The 18,763-nt window shown below is 37.7% G+C and overlaps 1 protein-coding gene across 1 annotated transcript in view; it reads left to right on the forward strand.

Moving 5' to 3' along the window:
* LRP1B (LDL receptor related protein 1B) overlaps positions 1–18,763 on the forward strand; it is a 370,405-nt gene that overhangs the window by 119,730 nt on the left and 231,912 nt on the right. Inside the window, exons 19-23 of the mRNA XM_074910092.1 lie at positions 43–243; positions 2,428–2,673; positions 11,990–12,187; positions 13,744–13,948; positions 17,783–17,947. Coding sequence (XP_074766193.1) covers positions 43–243; positions 2,428–2,673; positions 11,990–12,187; positions 13,744–13,948; positions 17,783–17,947 — 1,015 coding nt within the window. The remainder of the gene's footprint in view (positions 1–42; positions 244–2,427; positions 2,674–11,989; positions 12,188–13,743; positions 13,949–17,782; positions 17,948–18,763) is intronic.

Consider the following 18,763-nt stretch of genomic DNA (forward strand, 5'->3'; position numbering starts at 1 on the left):
TTCCAGTCTGATTTCCTGTGTTTATTGTCTCTTTTCTCCAAGGGAGATGCATTAGCAAAGCGTGGCTGTGTGATGGCGATATTGATTGTGAGGATCAGTCTGATGAGGATAATTGCGAGGGCTATATGTGTGGACCACCAAAATACCCTTGTGCTAATGATACCTCCATCTGCCTACAGCCTGAGAAGCTCTGCAATGGGAGAAGAGATTGTCCTGATGGATCTGATGAAGGCGATCTTTGTGGTACTTCTTTTAGACACATTTTCCTGATTATTCTTCATATTGTCTGTCACAATCCTTTCTGTTGGAAAAAAAAACAAACAAACAACAGTTTTCATGTTAATCTTGCTGAAATTTTATCACAGTAGCCTATGTCAGGCTTTTTACTTAATTTAAATCATAGTGGATTTGTGTTTGAAGTTTTAGTTTTCTTCAAATAAGGGAAAACATAGTTCCTTAGGTAAGTCTTTCATTTCCTAACCCCTTAAAATACTCCTAGAGGTAAACAGTTTAAAAGGTTCTGGTATATATGAAAGGATTTCAGCTAATTTGCAGTTCTCTCTAACTAGAAAAGCTTTGAGTTGGTAGAATCCTGTCAGTAGCTGTGTAGGACTTCATGAAGAAATGCATTAGGATGACTAAAAAGAGTTAAGATATCTCCGTGATGGTGGCATTGGAAGGGTTTCATGGCAATGTGGGTTATCTCGGCAAAATTGTATTCTGTATCCAGTAAAAAAATGCAAAACTAATTTTAATAAATCTGACAGAAGTATATCAGATAACCTAGCTGAAATATTATAAAACACAAGATAAAATTAATAGATTTTAAAAGAACTTGCAGTACTACAGCAGTAGTATTGTACTGTAGTGATGGTTTAGGGATAAGAAGTGAAACATGGTTTGTAGGAACAATTTAGGTAACTTTATAATTCCTTTTTATCATATCAATAATTTGCCTCTCTGCACTGACCTTACTTTGCATAAAGTTTTACAATCTCCAGCATTCTGTTACAAAGCATTTGGAGATGTTTGCAAGCATTTTCACCCTCTAGGGTCGATCTTTACTCTGAGATCCTGCACTGGGCTACGTGCAGCTCGTAGTGTAGGAGGCAGAGTTCCCCGGCAGGGCAACAGCTTCTGCAGGGTATGGCAAAGAGATCTTTACACTTGTCCTGCTCTGCTGGTCTGCAGACTGTACTGTAAGAGGGATCTTAAATTCAGTGTTATTTTGGAATATATTAAGGTTATGTTGTAGATCTAAATCATCTAAGAGCTACGTATGAATCGCATGCTGTCTAGACTCCAGTTGAAAGAAATTATAGCATAAGGTCATTTCTATTATCTTTATGCTATTTCTGTGGTTGGACAATTATCTTCCTAATAGTCATAGCTCATTATGACACCCATACACTGTTGGATACTGTATAGAGCCAAACTTGGGTTTTAACAGTTGTTGCAACTTTTAGATGGAGTGTTATTAGTCAACAGCTATTTCAGCAGTTGTTAATTGTTTAGTTTAAAAATGTACCTAAGCATAAATGGAAGGACAAATATGGGATGCTGGGCAACACATTTCCATGTTAGATGCATTAAGGAAGTTGATTCTTTTTTATCATGATTAAAAAAAAAAAAAAGCCACAAAAAACCAAAGTTCAAGTCTGAACAAAGGACTCTTAGAAAGGTTTGGTTTCTTGTGGTTTTTTTTTTTCTTAATTGGGAAGGAAATAATTCTTCTGTAGAAAATTTTTTTTTTAATGCATCTTATAACAAGTGAGCAAAGCTTTCAGAGACTTGTTAGACTCAAAATAACTAAAAGACACAAATAGGTTTAAAAAACCCCAGTGAAGCCTAATTTCCAGCTCAACAATGGACCAGTTTGACCCTCCCATTGATTCCCTGGATATCAGTAGTACCATGAGGTAAGAAGTAGTTCTATGCTTTTTTGCTCCAGAGGTCACAGAATTTTTCAGACACAATTAACATGCTTTTAATTCAGATGCTTTAAATGTTTCACAAATCGCCTTCAGTTCATTTAGGAGAGCTATGCAAATCATCAAAGTATGCTTACTTCTCTGCAGCAGCTTTTGGTTGAAGATGGTTGAGGTATAATGGTCTCTGGACTGACTCTGTATGGACACTCCTTAATTATTAATATGCATGAAAGTTTGAAAACACACATACGTTGTACATTTGCCATGCTAAAATCTTGAAAGGTTGCAGTAAAGCTACCATGCTGAATACTTACAAATTAGATAATTTTAAAATGAAATATAGAAAACTGTTTAGCAAATGTAAAATTCACTTCATGCTTCTTAGAAGCCTTTCATGTATTTTAGTTGGCCTGGTGACTTTAAGAGCACACAATATAACTGCCAGCCCTGCAGCCCTTAATGTGTTTTGTTTTTTTTTTTCCCCATGTTATTTCAGATGAATGTTCACTTAACAATGGTGGATGTAGCCATCAATGTTCTGTGGTTCCTGGAGGAAGAATTGTGTGCTCCTGCCCTGCAGGATTCAGTCTTACTATAGACAACAAAACTTGTGAGATTATGGATTACTGTACCAAGCACCTTAAGTGTAGTCAAGTATGTGAACAGCATAAAAATACTGTCAAGTGCTCATGTTATGAAGGCTGGAAACTCAGTAAGGATGGAGAAAATTGTGTTAGTACCGGTAAGTTGAAATTCAGTGTATTTTCAGTATTCCAGATGTTAATAGCTGTTATGTCCATTTAGGGAGAGGCTATTTCCTTTTTTAAAATAAGAAATATAGGCTTGGATTATCCAAATGTGGGGTTGATAATCTGAAGAATTTATTAAGGCTGTCACTATTCTTAATGGAGGTTGAAGGGGTATTGCAATATTAGTTCATTGCTAATAAGACTTTCGAAGAATACTAATACCAAATAATTTTTAAGTTGTTTGAAGTTTTATACAGATTTTAATGTATATTTAAAATGCAGAGCATATATATGTGTGTGTGTGTATATATGTCTGGAATATGGAGAATTTCTGTATTTTGAGGAAATGGATCAATCTGACAACATGGTATTGATCAATGTATTACTTGAGGGTCCAGAAGTCTAATTCTGAATGTCCATCGCACACACATAGTCAATTATCTGCTGCCTGTTAGCGTTTCACAATTTAAGCTATGAGGTTTTTTCACCTATGGCATTCTAGTACTTGTTTTTTGACATCAGGAAGCCTGTTCATGTCACTAATCAAGAAAGCCAGCATAAACTGGAGCAGGAGAGGGGAATTCATTCCCCTCCTTATTCACTTTTGATATGTAGTGAAGCATAATTTAGAAACTGTGCTGGGGTGTCTTTTTTCAAGTGCAGTATAGCGTGTAAAATACAAACATGTATATACAATATAAACTGTCTTCACTTCTTTACCTGCCCTCTAGGGAATTAAAAGTCACATTGATTTGGTTGTCTAGGTTTTCAAAGTTTCAGTTTGACTCTCTGATATTTTTATTCTTTATTATTTTTATTCTTTGATAGTCTCTTATCAGTTCTGAGTAGGAATATCTCCCAAACCATCTATCACTTATTTGGGTATTTCATGATTCAGTAGATGCCATGATGAAGATATTCTTGATTTATTCCAGATACTCAGCATTTTCTCAGGTGATTCACATGAAAAAAATCTGAAACAGTAAGCTAGAAATAAAAGCCCAAGTTTCCTATTGCTAGTCACCTGAACTAATTTAGTAATTGGCAGTTAATGGTCCATATTTCAGAAAAGGAAAATTCAAATCTTTCTGCTTGGACAATGTTTGAGCTAATATGCACAACATTTTTAGATCTTCGTTACAGTAGTAATGAAGCCCATAATTTACTTATGGTCAAAATAACTATTGAATGTAATAAAAAGAAATATTTTCCTTTGCAAAACAATGAATAAATAAAATTTAGTTTTATATCACAGATGTTCTATTAAAGTGCTTTTCACAAATGCTGATGAAAACCACATCTTGCCTTCGAGCTATTTTTTTAATTCATTGAGAAAGTGGTTTAAATTCATCAGTCTGGAATAACTGTTGTTATAATTACCAGAATGATCTCCAAATTGAGTCTTTGTGTCTCTGTAATCGTTACTATCATATGTAAATAGTTACTACTACAGTATGAGATCAGGAAGGTATGTTCAGACATTACTGAACTACGCCTATAGTAGACTCTCAAATCATGTTTCACTGGCATATTACTGTGGTTTTAAATATCTGGTTTATTATTGTTAAAACTTCTTGCTTTATGGCACTGTGTTATTCTCATTGAATTTTGATCAATCTGATTTGTTTTATTATGGACATTTCCAGTAATTCAAAAAATGCATTATTACTGAATTACAGAAAGGAAAGAATTAAAAACATTTAAGACAGTATTAGTAACTTGGTGTAGGAAAGCTTGAAAATAACTAAATTAAAACAAATAGAAAGTGTCAATATTTGGAAGCTAAGAAAAAAAAAGGCGAAATATACTCACTTGTGCAGAAATGTGAGACTAGTTTCTCAGTTTTTCTTAAGCCCATGAGATATTTCTGCTTAATGTTTACTGATGTTGGTAAGAATCTGAAGTTACAAATTGATTTTTACAGATTTTCTCTAAGAATGTAATATTAAATATATGATCTGAGACCAGTGATATCAGCTGATCTAAAGAAAAATTATACCTTTCTTTATAAACCATAAAGATACTATCCTAATGCCAGCAAAGCTGCAACACAATTATTCTATATTAAATAGGACACATGGTTTTATAGTCACTAATGATCTCGGTCCCTTTCAGTTTACCTCATTTGAAAGACATGATAAGTACTCTGAAGGACAGATCCTCTCATACTTTAGTTGTTGACTGTGAATAATATTTTAGTAAAGCGAGCACAATTTTGGTTTCATTTGTGAATCTGTTAGCCTGAAAATGTCCATACCATTAACGCCTCTGTGCATGAGATCTTAAATGAGTAGAAAATAAAGAAAAAGGCTTTCATGTAATACTATTACGAATGGAGTTCAAAGTGATCTTGAAGATAAACAGTCCCCCAAATGCCAAACTACTTCTTCAATAATACCAGGTGGTATAAAGTAATTCTTAGAAGAGACATAGTGATTTAAAATGCCTTGAATTGGGAGTAGGTGCGTATTATATTAGAGCAGTAAGTAATCATCCTTTTTCCAGGAGGGAAAAAAAAAAAAATCCTCAGTGGAAAATTATTACCTTGCCCTTAGTTACAATTTTTTAAATCTAAAATAGCACTTTCCTATATACAGTCAAATGTACGATCTTATTGGCATCACGGAGAAGTGGTGGGATGGCTCCTACGGCTGGAGTGTTGGAATGGAAGGATACAGGCTCTTTCAGAAGGACAAGCAGGGGAGACAAGGAGTGGGGGTCATCCTCTATGTCAATGGCCAGCTGGAAGGCATGGAGCTCTGCCTGGGGATGGATGAGGAGCCAACCAAGAGCTTATGGGTCAGGATTAAAGGCAGGGCAGGGATAAGAGACGTTATAGTGGGACTCTGCTACAGGTCACCTGACCAGAAAGGTCAAGTGGATGAGGTCCTCCACAGACAGACAGGAGCAGCCTCACATTCACAAGCCCTGGTCCTCATGGGAGACTTCAACCACCCTGATATCTGTTGGAGGGAGAGAGAATACAGCAGGACTGTTGATGATAACTTCCTTCTCCAAGTGATAAAGGATTCAATGAGGAGAAGTTCTATGCTGGACCTTGCTCTCACCAACAAGGAGGTGCTTGTGGGGAATATGAAGCACAAGGACAGGCTTGACTGCAGGGACCTTGAAATGGTGGAGTTCAGGATCCTTAGGGCAGCAAGGAGGGTGTGCAACAAGCTCACTACCCTGGAGTTCAGGAGAGCTGATTTTGGCCTCTTTAGGGATCTGCTTGGCAGACTACCATGGAATAAAGCTCTGGAGGGAAGAGGGGCCCAAGAAAGCTGGTTGATATTCAAGGATCAACTCCTCCAAGCTCAGGGGTGATGGATCCCATCAAAGAGGAGGTCAGGTAAGAACGCCAGGAGACCTGCAGGGATGGACAAGGAGCTCCTGCACAAGCTCAAACACAAAAAGGAAGCCTACAGAGGGTGAAAGCAAGGACAGACAGCCTGGGAGGAATACAGAGAAACTGGCCAAGCAGCCAGGGATCAGGTTAGGAGAGCCAAAGCTCTGACAGAATTAAATCTGGCCAGGGATAACAAGTGCAACAAGAAAAGCTTCTGTAGATATGCCAGTGAATCAAGGAAGATTAGGGAAAATGTGGGCCCTCTCCAGAAGGAAGCAGGAGATGTGATTACCCAGGATATGGAGAAGGCTGAGATTCTTAACAACTTCTTTGCCTCAATCTGCACTGGCAAGTGCTCCAGCCACACCACCCAAGTCACAGAAGGCAAAGGCAGGGACTGGGAGAATGAAGAACCACCCACTGTAGGGGAAGATCAGGGTCAAGACCATCTAAGGAACCTGAAGGTGCACAAGTCCATGGGATGTGATGAGATGCATCTGTGGGTCCTGAGGGAACTGGCAGATGAAGTGGCTCAGCCACTTGAGAAGTCGTGGCAGTCCAGTGAAGTTCCTGCTGACTGGGAAAGGGGAAACATAACTCCCATTTTTTAAAAGGAAGACCCAGGGAACTACAGTCCAGACAGTCTCACCTCTGTGCCCAGCAAGATCATGGAGTGGATCCTCCCAGAAAACTATTCCAGGGCACATGGAAAATAAAGAGGTGATTGGTGACAGCCAACATGGCTTCACTAAGGGCAAATGATGCCTGACAAATTTTGTGGCTTTCTACAACTGGGTTGCAGTGGTGTGGATGAAGGAAGAGCAACTGCTACCATCTATCTGGATTTGTGCAAAGCATGTGACACTGTCCCACACAACATCCTTGTCTCTAAATTGGAGAGACATGGATTGGATGGGTGGACCACTCAGGGGATAAGGAATTGGCTGGGTGGTCACACGCGGGGAGTTGCAGTCAATGGCTCAATGTCTGAGTGGAGAGCAGTGATGAGTGATGTTCCTCAGGGGTCAGTGACCTGTTTGAGCAGGTCCAGAGGAGGCCACGAAGATGCTCAGGGGGCTGGAGCACCCCCCTGTGAGGACAGGCTGAGAGAGTTGGGGGGTTCAGCCTGGAGAAGAAAAGGCTCCAGGGAGAACTTAGAGCGGCCTCCCAGGACTTAAAGGGGGCTACAGGAAAGCTGGAGAGGGACTCTTGATCAGGGAGTGTAGGGATAGGATGAAGGGTAATGGTTTTAAACTGAAAGAGGGTAGAGTTAGGTTAGATGTAAAGAATAAATTCTTCCCTGTGAGGGGGGTGAGGCCCTGGCACAGGTTTCCCAGAGAAGCTGTGGCTGCCCCCTCCCTGGAAGGGTTCAAGGCCAGGTTGGACGGGGCTTTGGGCAACCTGGGCTAGTGGAAGGTGGCCCTGCCCATGGCAGGGGGTTTGGGACTATATCATCTTTGAGGCCCCTTCCAACCCAAACCATTCTGTGGTTTTATGATTTCACTACTATACAACAATAATGTCTCAAGTTAGTGTGCACCACTTTTTCAAAATACTATAAAAATATTTACTTGAGTGTCCATCAGCAGTCTCTTGGGAATATGAATGCTGAAAATACAGTAATGTGTGTTTTGAGGGTTTTTTTATGGCATATCAGAATCAGTGTGTTTGTCAGAGGGAACTAATGAATTATCAAAGAAATATAATGAGTTATGGAATAAATATATAGAAATAAATTGTTTGAATTGAGCCATTCTTTTATTTTTTCAGTGTCTTTATCTTAGTTTCCCTTTCCCCCTTATTTCTGCTTATTTTATCTTCATTTATTGAGGGTTTTAGTATGTTTATGTTTTTCTTCTTCAGAGTTTCTTCACTTTCCATATATCTTGTTTTCATTTAGCTTGCTTTTTGCTGTTCTGGTATGTATGTTGTTACTTTCCAAAGACTAAATGTTTCATTCACTTTTAATTTGTATTGATTGAACTAAAAGTATGCTACAGAGCTCCATTATTCAGATAGAAAGTCAATATAAATTATGTATTTTCATACCCTTCTTCCTAGTTTCTCTTGGAACATACTTGAAAATAAGTTGTGCTGATGTATTACACTTAAAATCTTTTAGATGGTAATAGGCATAGAGAAAAAAAAATGTTATTGAAAGGTATTTATATTTCATGTTTACATTGAATTCAGAATTTGGTATAATAAAAGTTAGATGAACTCCAAAACACTTAGCTTAGTATAGATTTAATTAAAAATTACTGTCAACCTTTTCTAACCTGTGTGAACTCTGTTGTATCAGTAGATATGTATGTTTGGAAAAGAGGATTATGTGTCTCTTGTTTGATCTGGTTTAGCTGGCTTTAAATTCAATTTTGTTATAATTTCCAGATAGTTTTTAGTACTAAAATGAAGGGGGGGCGGGAACCAAACCAAACCAAAAGAATAGTCCATTCCTCTCTCAGCAATGTCAAATGATTAATGAAATGGGTTTTTGGACTCTTTATGAAACTGTAATTTTTCTTTGATGTAAATTTCATAAAAGCACCGTGTAGGTTGCTTGCTGTGCTGCTGTTGTTACAGTAAGTTTCAATGAAACGATAAGCTTCAGTTAGCATTTTTCCCCAAGAAACATTTTAAAAGTAAAACCATTGGAAAAGGTGAAGCATTGTTCTTTCTATACTGTCTTTTCTGAGTGTCTTGTTTAGGCAGTTTTCTTCTATCAGATTTTTTTTTCTTACAACTCTTAACGTAGTCCTGCTTTATGTTTGTATCATATGTTTTGCCTATGTGGTAAAACAGCTTCCTGCATTCATGAAATTAAAAGGTACAGAAGTGTATGATTTTTCTCTAATAAGTGATCAATTACTTAAAAATAAATCTTTAAGAATTAAATCAATAAGCATTACATTGAATTGAGTGAAGGTGAGATTTTATGAAAATACTCCTAATCAATTGGTAAACTAAAGAGTATTTGCTCTCAATTTCCGTAAGAGGAATCAAGTAGAAAAATAACATCAGATTTTTTGCTTTATAGGGTGATGGAAGCATAACCTTAAATAAAATTGATTCCATTCAGTATGAAAATTCCTATTCAGTATAATATAGCTCATTTTATAGAGTCATTGAATTATAAGGTTGGAAGGAAGGTCAAAGGCTATCTAATACTGCTGCTGTTTGTCTGCTTTCAAGAAACCTTGAGTGGTGAACTCCAAATTTCCCAGGGGTGAGATGTTTCAGTGCCTCACTCTTTCAGATTTTTTTTTTTTCCCCCTAGTCTTTTCGGAGTCTTCCTGCTCCAGTGTAAGCCTTTAATAGTTGGCCTACTTGTTATTTATATAAAACCCAAGATTTTTCTCAATTTCAATTCATCAGTCTTTTATGTCTTTGGACAATTTTATGTACTTTCACTCTTCATCTTGTTCTGGGTTTTTTTAGACAAAGCAATTCCAGGTCATTTATTCTTTACTTGCAGGCCGTGCTTTCTAGATCTCTTGCAGCACTTGCTGATTTCCTCTTGCATTCCTGTAGTTGATTCACTTTCTTCTTTGAGCCATGCTCTACAACAGTGTTATAGACTGTTTTCACCAAAGCTTAGGGGGAGGAAGTGGAAGGGTTCTGTCATATTTACTTCAATTGCAAACCTTGAGTTGACTTTATTTACAGTGCCAGGCCATTGTTGATCTAATTTTCTAGATTTTTTTTCAACTTAGTTTTATACAGCTTATTATCCTTGAAATGTGATATTTAGTACACATACAGTAATAGAGGGAGTCAGGCAGTAGTAAGTAAAATTCTAGACTGCTTCAGTCATCCAGACCGTGGTGATTGATTGCTACATTATGTAAAGTGGGGTGGTGGCTGGACTCTGGCTCACAGCCCACCAGCCAGGCAATAATTAATGCTATAGAGAAGCCTGAGTAAAACTGGTTTCTCTCTACTTTCTGAATTCTTTCCAGAGAAATTTTGCACTGCGATGCAAGTTGTTTGTCGCTGCATCTATCATTCTTTTGCTTTATGTAGTATCACATCTATGACCTGACTGTATATCAGCCACAATCACCAAGGATCAGAATTTACATCTTTGCATAGTTATGGTAAGGGTAAGAAAGAGCAGGGAAAAAAGCAGCATATTACCTGCTCATTTAAATCAAAATGTCCAAATAAACAAAATGGTATTACTTTTCCTACACTATTTGCTTGCCGATTTCTCATTGTTGATTTACATTCTTTTAGTATTTTACCTTAAATTTGTCAAGATCCCATTGAACACTAATCTTTTTCATCAGTGTGCTTGATAATTTATGCCATAGGTTATGTAGCTTAAACTAGACTTCCTCTATGCTGAATGTAAAAAATATCCAACATAGCAGCGATTTATCTGGGGTTTTTTTGTTTGTTTTTTTTTTTTTCCATTGTGGTATTAATTTCTGAGATACATAAAAGAAGCTACTGGTTAAGTCCATCATGTGTGTTCTTACGCATTGGAGTTGCCTAAAAAACAGCCTGTCAGTATGGTCTCCTGCATAATAGCTGCCAATTTATCAGAAATTGGGAAGTGCCATTAAAGTGTTTCTCAAGTTCAGATAACTGGTACTTGTAAAGTAGCTAGTAGTGTCACTGATCTTGTTCTTCCTTAAATTATTTAACTACTACGGAGCTTTGAAAAATTGGCTTTGCAGAAAGTCATTCATTGCTTTAACAAATAGGAGACTCATTTGGAAGGTCCAAACCAGATTATGAACAAGTACTTCAAGAGCAGAAAGAGCTCTATGAGGTACCTGATTAACTTAAAACATCATAGATAATGTAATCTGTATGTGCAGTGGTTATCAAGAGAAGAACATGAAATTAATCTTTTTGATAGGAGGTATATAAGTATCCTTTCTATTTGGTGCTAATTTCTGAAACCTTTTCTTTTAATATTTTAGAAGAACACTGCAGTATGGCCTATTGCCATCAACCGACAGTGATCTGTCTTTTATATAAAATGGTGGCTTAATTGTATGGAAAAGAAAAACCCACAGTATCATTTGTGTACATTTGTGTACATGGGAACCACTGTAGGATGAAAATGGGTGGGGGGCGGGGGGAATAAGACTATCTACTTTTCCACAGAAAAGGACTGAAAACTTTCTTGATGTCGATATACCAAGTTGATTCAAGGCTTTACAGTATCCAATTTTTGTCTGTCTTGTTTGTTTATTAACACAGCTACTTGTTTGAAAAACTTTTCCTAATCTAAAATATATAAGAACTATAATTTAAAAAAAAAATCAATTTTATATATATGGTTGACCTATGCAGAGAGCGGTTATAGATACTTTTATATAATTTGATATAAACTCACAGGCACAAATAATCTAACGTTAATTGAATAATGAAGGCGGGGAACTTTAGTGATAGTTGGATTTCTCATACGGTATATAAATAAATAAATACAGTGTTCATTTCCTTGCTTAATAGTTTGGGGTGAGAGGTTTCTTCTGGCACATCAGTTGAAAACAGAAGGTAGATTATACATGTTCAAGAAGTACCTTATTTATATTTTAGTAAAAATGTTTTGACTAACTGGCATTTGAAATGATGTATAATTTAATTGATTCATTTTTCTGAAACTTTTGAGAAAACAGATTTTAATTTTGGTAACATGTTGAAAGATCTAATTATGGACTCTTTGTGGTAGAACTATAAAACAAGGTTCAATAGTTGAGTTTGATATTCCCAAATTTAATGTTTAATATCTCTAGTTGTGATCGAAGATAATGCTGGAAGGGAGAAGGGAAAAGTCTGTGGGACTAAAAACGTATTTGAAAGACTCCTTATCAGAAGATGAATTGTTTTAATCATCTGTCTCCTGATAAAATATTGTGTTGTTCTTATTCCTCTTGTCATTTATATCAATATGTAACAATATTTTCTTTATTGTTCTTCTGAAATGTATTATCTTCTGGTTCCAGATCCATTTGAGGCTTTCATAATTTTTTCTATTCGACATGAGATCAGAAAAATTGATCTTCACAAACGTGACTACAGCCTCTTAGTTCCTGGTTTAAGAAATACCATAGCACTTGATTTTCATTTCAGTCAGAGTTTACTGTACTGGACAGATGTAGTAGAGGACAAAATTTACAGAGGCAAGCTCTCTGATACTGGAGGTATGAATTTAATCTTTAATTTCTTAACAGTAAGAACAACTGCAGTTACAGGGTGTTAGTCCTGATAAATAGTAACTGAGCTACCAGTCACAGAAAGAGAATTTCTGATGGCATTCTGCCTTTAAAAAGGTGTATACATAAATTGTACTGGAGGTAGAGTTAGAAGAAGACTTTTTGTTATAAAATTTTCCTTTTGTAATAGGCTAGAGGGAGAAAAAAATAGCAAATGCGAAGGGCTGATATTTCTTTCTGATCCATTGAATGCAATATTGATTTTTTTCTTTTTTTGTAATTTACCTTCTCCTTATTAAAAAGTGTAAAAGTTTATCAGATGTCAGATAAATTATCTGCTCTCACTAGATGAAAGATTTTGCTTCATAATTTTATAGCATTCAGAAAGACTTGTTCTTTGCCCTGGTGACATAATTATAGCCTATAACTCAATATCATCTCATAACCTATACAAAAGTGTTTCTACAAAATGTTCTTTGTTGAAGTATATATTCAGGTGCTTTCATTCCTGCATGAGATAACAGATATAGACATGTTTTACTTGCTCCTGTAGAAGTTCATATATGCAGTCATGTGCATGTTCTCTGACACATTTCATTTTTGTTTTCTGTGGTTTTTTCTTCTCCTTAGTAGACCAGGGAAGCAATATCCTACAATGCTAAGTATGTAAAGACAGCCAAAGACTTGCTACTTTTCATTAATGGTTATGGTGTTTGTATGAAACCAGTAAGGTAGTCTGTCATCACTCTCTATTATTATCACAGTGTACCAGAATCCAAGTAAATTCTGTGCTGTATTTGAAAAAAAAAAAAAAAAAAAAAAAAAATTTACTCCCTCAGTCTTGCAGCTGTCAAGAACTGACTTGCATCTGCAAAAATTACTGTGCCTTCCTGGAAGTTCTGAGGGCTAGCAGAGTGCTTCTGTAGTTGCCCTTTGTGTCAAAAATTTTGAGACCTTCCAGATGAAGTATTTGTTAGGGAAGAGCTGCTAAGTAAATAGTGACAGTATGAATTGTAGAGCTTTTCAAAGTGTTTAGTCCAAACAGCTTTCTCCTTTCCATTTCTCTTTTCATCACAATCTTTCAGTTTTCTCTTTTTCTGATTGAGAAAAGAACTGAAATAGAGCTGCATGAATTTTGTCTGTCTAGTCACTGGGAGGCGATGCATGAGCATGTCCTTCACAGATGCTGCAGAAGAGGTCGCTGGTAATAGGGCACATGAAAATCTCCTGTATTGTTCTGCATGTGATATCTGAGCTTCTGAAAAAGTTTCAGAATTTTATTTACTAAACCATCAGAGAACTAAAAATTTCTGTTACTGTGGGATGAAGTTTATTTGGATTTTCCAAAAGTGTATTTATTTACAACAGTCCATCATGTTTGTAAAGAAAAAAAATAAGGGGAAACAAGTATTATCATCCATCAAATTAATCAAGAATTCACTCCAAGAGCATACGATAGGCTTGTATGTCCATGTTCCTTATAGCAGACTCTAAAATTTATCCTTTAAGACTTTTTTTTTTTTCTCCCCCTTTCTTTTTTTAAGGTGTTAGTGCCATTGAGGTGGTAGTACAACATGGTCTGGCCACACCTGAAGGTCTTACTGTAGACTGGATTGCAGGAAACATCTACTGGATAGACAGCAATTTGGACCAAATTGAAGTAGCAAAACTAGATGGCACTTTGAGAACAACATTAATAGCAGGAGCTATGGAACATCCGAGGGCTATAGCTTTGGATCCCAGATATGGGTAATTATAAAAAGATTGCTTTTTCATGTTGCAAAGTATTTTAAAGATAGAGGTTTAAATATGAAATTGTTTGATTTCATTCTTTGCTGTGTGTTATAGTTCCTAATTTACCTTTAATAGTTCTTGATAGTATATTTTGAATGAAACATGATCAATTATTAGTGTATTTTGCCACAATGAAAAGGGTTAAAAAAAGGTAAGTTGGGAAATACAGGTATCTAGTTGGCAAATTACTTCTCTTGCTATGTGATTGTTTCATTTAATTTTTTTTAACGTGGATGATGGTAACTGGAGCCTTTGGTCTAACCTTCCTGTGTGGTTAATGGACAGATTTAGGTATTGCCAAGGTGATTCATCTCACTTAGAGACTGGTTTTTTGGTGGGACTATATAGTTTAGATGTTATCGAAGACCAAAAGCTGAGTGAAGTAAATCCCACCTTTTGTGTCCTGTTCTCCATCTTTGAAGTGGAGATAATGCTTGCCAACTTCTGTCAGTAATGTTTCTACCTATTGATAAGTGATATGCTATAAACTCGAATATTATTAATCATAAGCAACCAAGTGCAGTAGATACAGCCTACTACCATAAGTATGTATTTTACATAATGCCTGTCATAATTGTTTCTAATAAATATTAGAATGTTTTTATAACATCAAGCAAAATATTAATTAAAACGGGCCCAAACTGGGTGTTTAAAAAAAGTATGTTTAAAATATTCCCTGGTTTTGATAATATACTAACAAAATAAAAACTGTTTTTCCATGATGTGTAATTTTAGCAGTCATCAAACATATTAATGTATTTCACAATTCCATTTTAAAATCTTCACAGTAAGAAAACCCACCAACATTAAAACTTTACTTATGATATTTTTGCTTCCCTTTAAAATTAGCCTTTTATTTTTTATCTGACTAAAAATTACTCATGCACATCTTTAATATTTATGTCATTAGGCCAGTCTGGAAGGGAAATAGAACAGTTCATGGAACCCTTAACTCCCTGTTGAGCCAGATGTCAGTTCTGATTCTGTTTTGAAATACAGTGTACTACCACGAAAATTTGGGGTTTTGGAGTTAGAGCAGTGTTTTGAGGCTACATGATTTTGAGGCAAAATTACTACAGAAACCTCACTACCCAATATTGTGTGTAGCTGGATCCTCTTAGAGAGGCCAAAAGGTAATGGTCAATAGCCACATCCTCTTCTCATAATTGTTGTTCTTTCAAAGAGAAGAAAAAAAACAACCCAAAAATTAAATGTGCCCAAAACCATTAATGATATTTTAATTTTGTTTAGGAACTTGCTATGATCTATCATGTGTCTTCACTGAATTTATTTCAGAAATACAGCTGTGGAAATAAAAATAAAAGTAGAAAAAGGTCGCAGTTTCTAGGACCTGAGATCCCTCTGGGACCTGAATTCTGAATTGGAAAGTACATGCTTTAGTGAGCAAGGGCGCTGTCCTCTCGATTCAGATGCTAGAAAGCTTATTTACAGAGTGCATCACATATCTATAGAAATCTTTAAAGAGGCATCCTGTTGGCAGAAGAATTGGCAGATAAGTTTTTCAAATTAAATGGTTGGGAGGAAAAAAAATCAAATCACCACTCTTCCTGAAACTGAAGGCTTAATCTGCCTTTTGAAAAGCTAGAAGCAATTGTATGCTACATTTTGTTAGAAGTGAGGAAAGAATAAAATCTTAGAACATAGATGGGAACAGCTCCTCAATCTTTTAAGAAATAAATATGAATAAACAAACACTGATGATTCATAGTAGATGTTTTTGTTAGGCTTTTATCCCAATGGAGGTGCAGCTGCCATAGCTCCATTCCAGCCTGCAGCGAGGCTGAGCATGTATTCTCAGTCCACACACTCACAGATGCATGAATAAACAAACATATACATATATACATAAATGCATGTTTGGCCACATAGGTCTACACAGGCAGAAATTCAGCACTGAGACAAACAAACTGCACCAGTGATCTCATCCTGTTAACCACTTGCTGTTAAGGATGAAGATCTTTTAGTGGGAAATATATATAACACAGAATCATCTAGGTTGGAAAAGCCCCTGAAGCTCCTCCAGCCCAACCATGACCCTCCCCCTGACCGTTCCCAACTCCCCCAGATCCCTCAGCGCTGGCTCAGCCCGACTCTTCAACCCCTCCAGGGATCCCGGGGACTCCCCCCTGCCCTGGGCAGCCCATTCCAACGCCCAACAGCCCCTTCTGCACAGAAATCCTTCCTCAGAGCCAGCCTGACCCTGCCCTGGGCAGCTTGAGGCCATTCCCTCGGGGCCTGGCGCTGGGGCCTTGGCTCCAGAGACTCATCCCCCCTCTCTGCCCCCTCCTGGCAGGGAGTTGCAGAGGGCCAGGAGGTCTCCCCTCAGCCTCCTCTTCTCCAGACTGAACCCCCCCAGTTCCCCCAGCCGCTTCCCAGCAGACCTGTGCTCCAGACCCTGCCCCAGCTCCGTTGCCCTGCTCTGGACACGCTCGAGTCATTCAGTGTCCGTATATATGTATTTATGTTTAATATATGTATGTATAACGTGGATTCCTCCAGTCGCTGGGTTTAGACATCCAGGCCTGGGATCACTGGGCCACCCAGCTGCTGGCTCGAGGATGTAGGAGCCCCTGAGCTGCAGCCCCCCGCAGCTGCAGGAAGGATCCCATCACACACACTGCTGTAGCCAGGCGTGGGCACCCCCTCCTCCCCGTTGGTCCCGCAGCTAGCCCCGCATCCTGGCTGTCCCCAGAGGGGCACGCGACACACGCACGTACAAATGGGGGTCTCTGACAGGTCCCAGACCTCACCATCTCTCTGACATATGGCCTGGCCCCCTGGTCCCTCTAGTAGCCAGCTCCCCCCATGTGCCTTGTTCCCCGGTTAGTTTTTACACCCTTATCCCTCGCTGTTTAAATATAGCTTGTACTACTGTTCACAGGCACTAAATGGAGAGGCCTTATTAGAATATATGTTCAGAACTGAAGCTGTCCGATATTGCTTGTCAAAAGTTTTGTTACAGTCTGACTCTGCAGCTAGCTCTTTACAACTAATTAAAAGTTTTCATATCAAAGGTATTCTGTTCCTTTAACAAAGTAAAAAAAAAAAAAAAATGTGTGTTGTTGAAAACCTAATAAGCTAAGAACAGTTAGAGTGAATTTTTGGCCTTTTGGTGACACTACTTAAGTTACTTAACAAGAAACGTCTTTGGTTATACAGGTGAAAGCTCTCACTGGAAAAAACAGAGATAGTGCATAACCAAGGGAGCCTACCATTCAACACATCTTTTCAGTTTTCTTAGCAAGGCTAATCTGTATAAAATTCGTTAGTGACATACCAAAATCTAGAGGTCTTTGTTGGAATGCTCTTAATAATAAATGGAAATCTCTTCTTTAGCCTGTTCTTAATCCCTGCTCCCTTCAATCACCTTTCTTCCCTTTCTCCCCTCCCCATCCTCCTAATCTGTGGATTGCTTTCAAAGGCTCTCATTATAAATTTTTTTAATGAGCCGGGTTTCTAATTATGGAAGGAAGACAAGATGTTACTTGTATTAATGGACATGAAGAAGGGAATGCTATTAAAACTCAAGTTTTCAAAAAAACTTCTTGAGTTTCATGATTGCTCTAACAGTAATAATGAAATATTACCTCCCTGTTACCTCAAGGAATTTATATAATTTCCCAAATTAATTTATGTTTATTCCTTTCATTTAAAACACATGAATGTTTGAACTTTTTTCCAACTATTGTCTTCTTGAACCAATTCAGTTTATTCTTCATGCTTTAGTATTTTCTTATATCTCTTTTCTTTTCCTTTTTGTCTCATTAGAATTCTGTTTTGGACAGACTGGGATGCAAATTTTCCTCGCATTGAATCCGCTTCCATGAGTGGAGCAGAAAGAAAAATCATATATAAAGATATGGATACTGGAGCCTGGCCTAATGGCCTTACTGTAGATCACTTTGAAAAAAGAATAGTATGGACGGATGCCAGGTGAAGTGATAACAGTATTCTAATCCGTTTATAAATTCTTATTCTTACATACAGAAATGTGAACTACATTGTAAGTGGAATGTAGTTATGTACATTATGTACATAGAGTCTTGTGTGCAAATGTACAGCATGTACGTTTCTGTAATTGCATTACTGTTGTACATAAAGTCTTCTTCATGGTTTGTGCCGGCAGACTTGAATGGCCCTGACCAGGCTTCTTGGGCACCTTCCCCCACACACCCTGCCCCTGGTCCCAGGAGCCCATTTCAGCTCAGCCCCCGCCCGTGGATGCCGCTGGACACCAGTTTCCAGCCCAGCCACAGCACTGCCTGGCCACGGGCCCTGTTGGGCCAGACCCCACCCCACCACCTGACCCTCTCTTGTCAACACAAACTTTTCTGGTGATTCGGAGTCTTGGTTCAACCTGGCTGCCAGCCCTGGGGGCTGCTCTGCTCGCCCCGCTTGGGGCAGTGGGATGTGGCCCTGGACAGTGAAGCTGTGAGATCATCCATGGCTCTTGGCTCCGGGGGCCTTGGAGAGCAGTCACCCATTTGTCCTCCCTGACCCTTACACATCAAAAACTCAAGCTATTTCTTTATTCTTTCTGTAAGTTCATCTGAATGGAAACTGATTTTCCTGCTGTATTTTCACAGCATGGAGGTAAATTTGAATTTTCAAGAAGTATACAAGCAAACCAGTATTTCATAGCCTGAGTTAAGTTAATAATGTGAACTAAATAATACCTGAAGTTAATGATTACACTGTAAACATTCCTTGGTTTTACCAATATGTAAGAGTAAGGGGTTTTTATACATT

Source organism: Athene noctua, chromosome 7 (genome assembly GCF_965140245.1).
Source record: "Athene noctua chromosome 7, bAthNoc1.hap1.1, whole genome shotgun sequence".
Taxonomy (NCBI): Eukaryota; Metazoa; Chordata; class Aves; order Strigiformes; family Strigidae; genus Athene; species Athene noctua.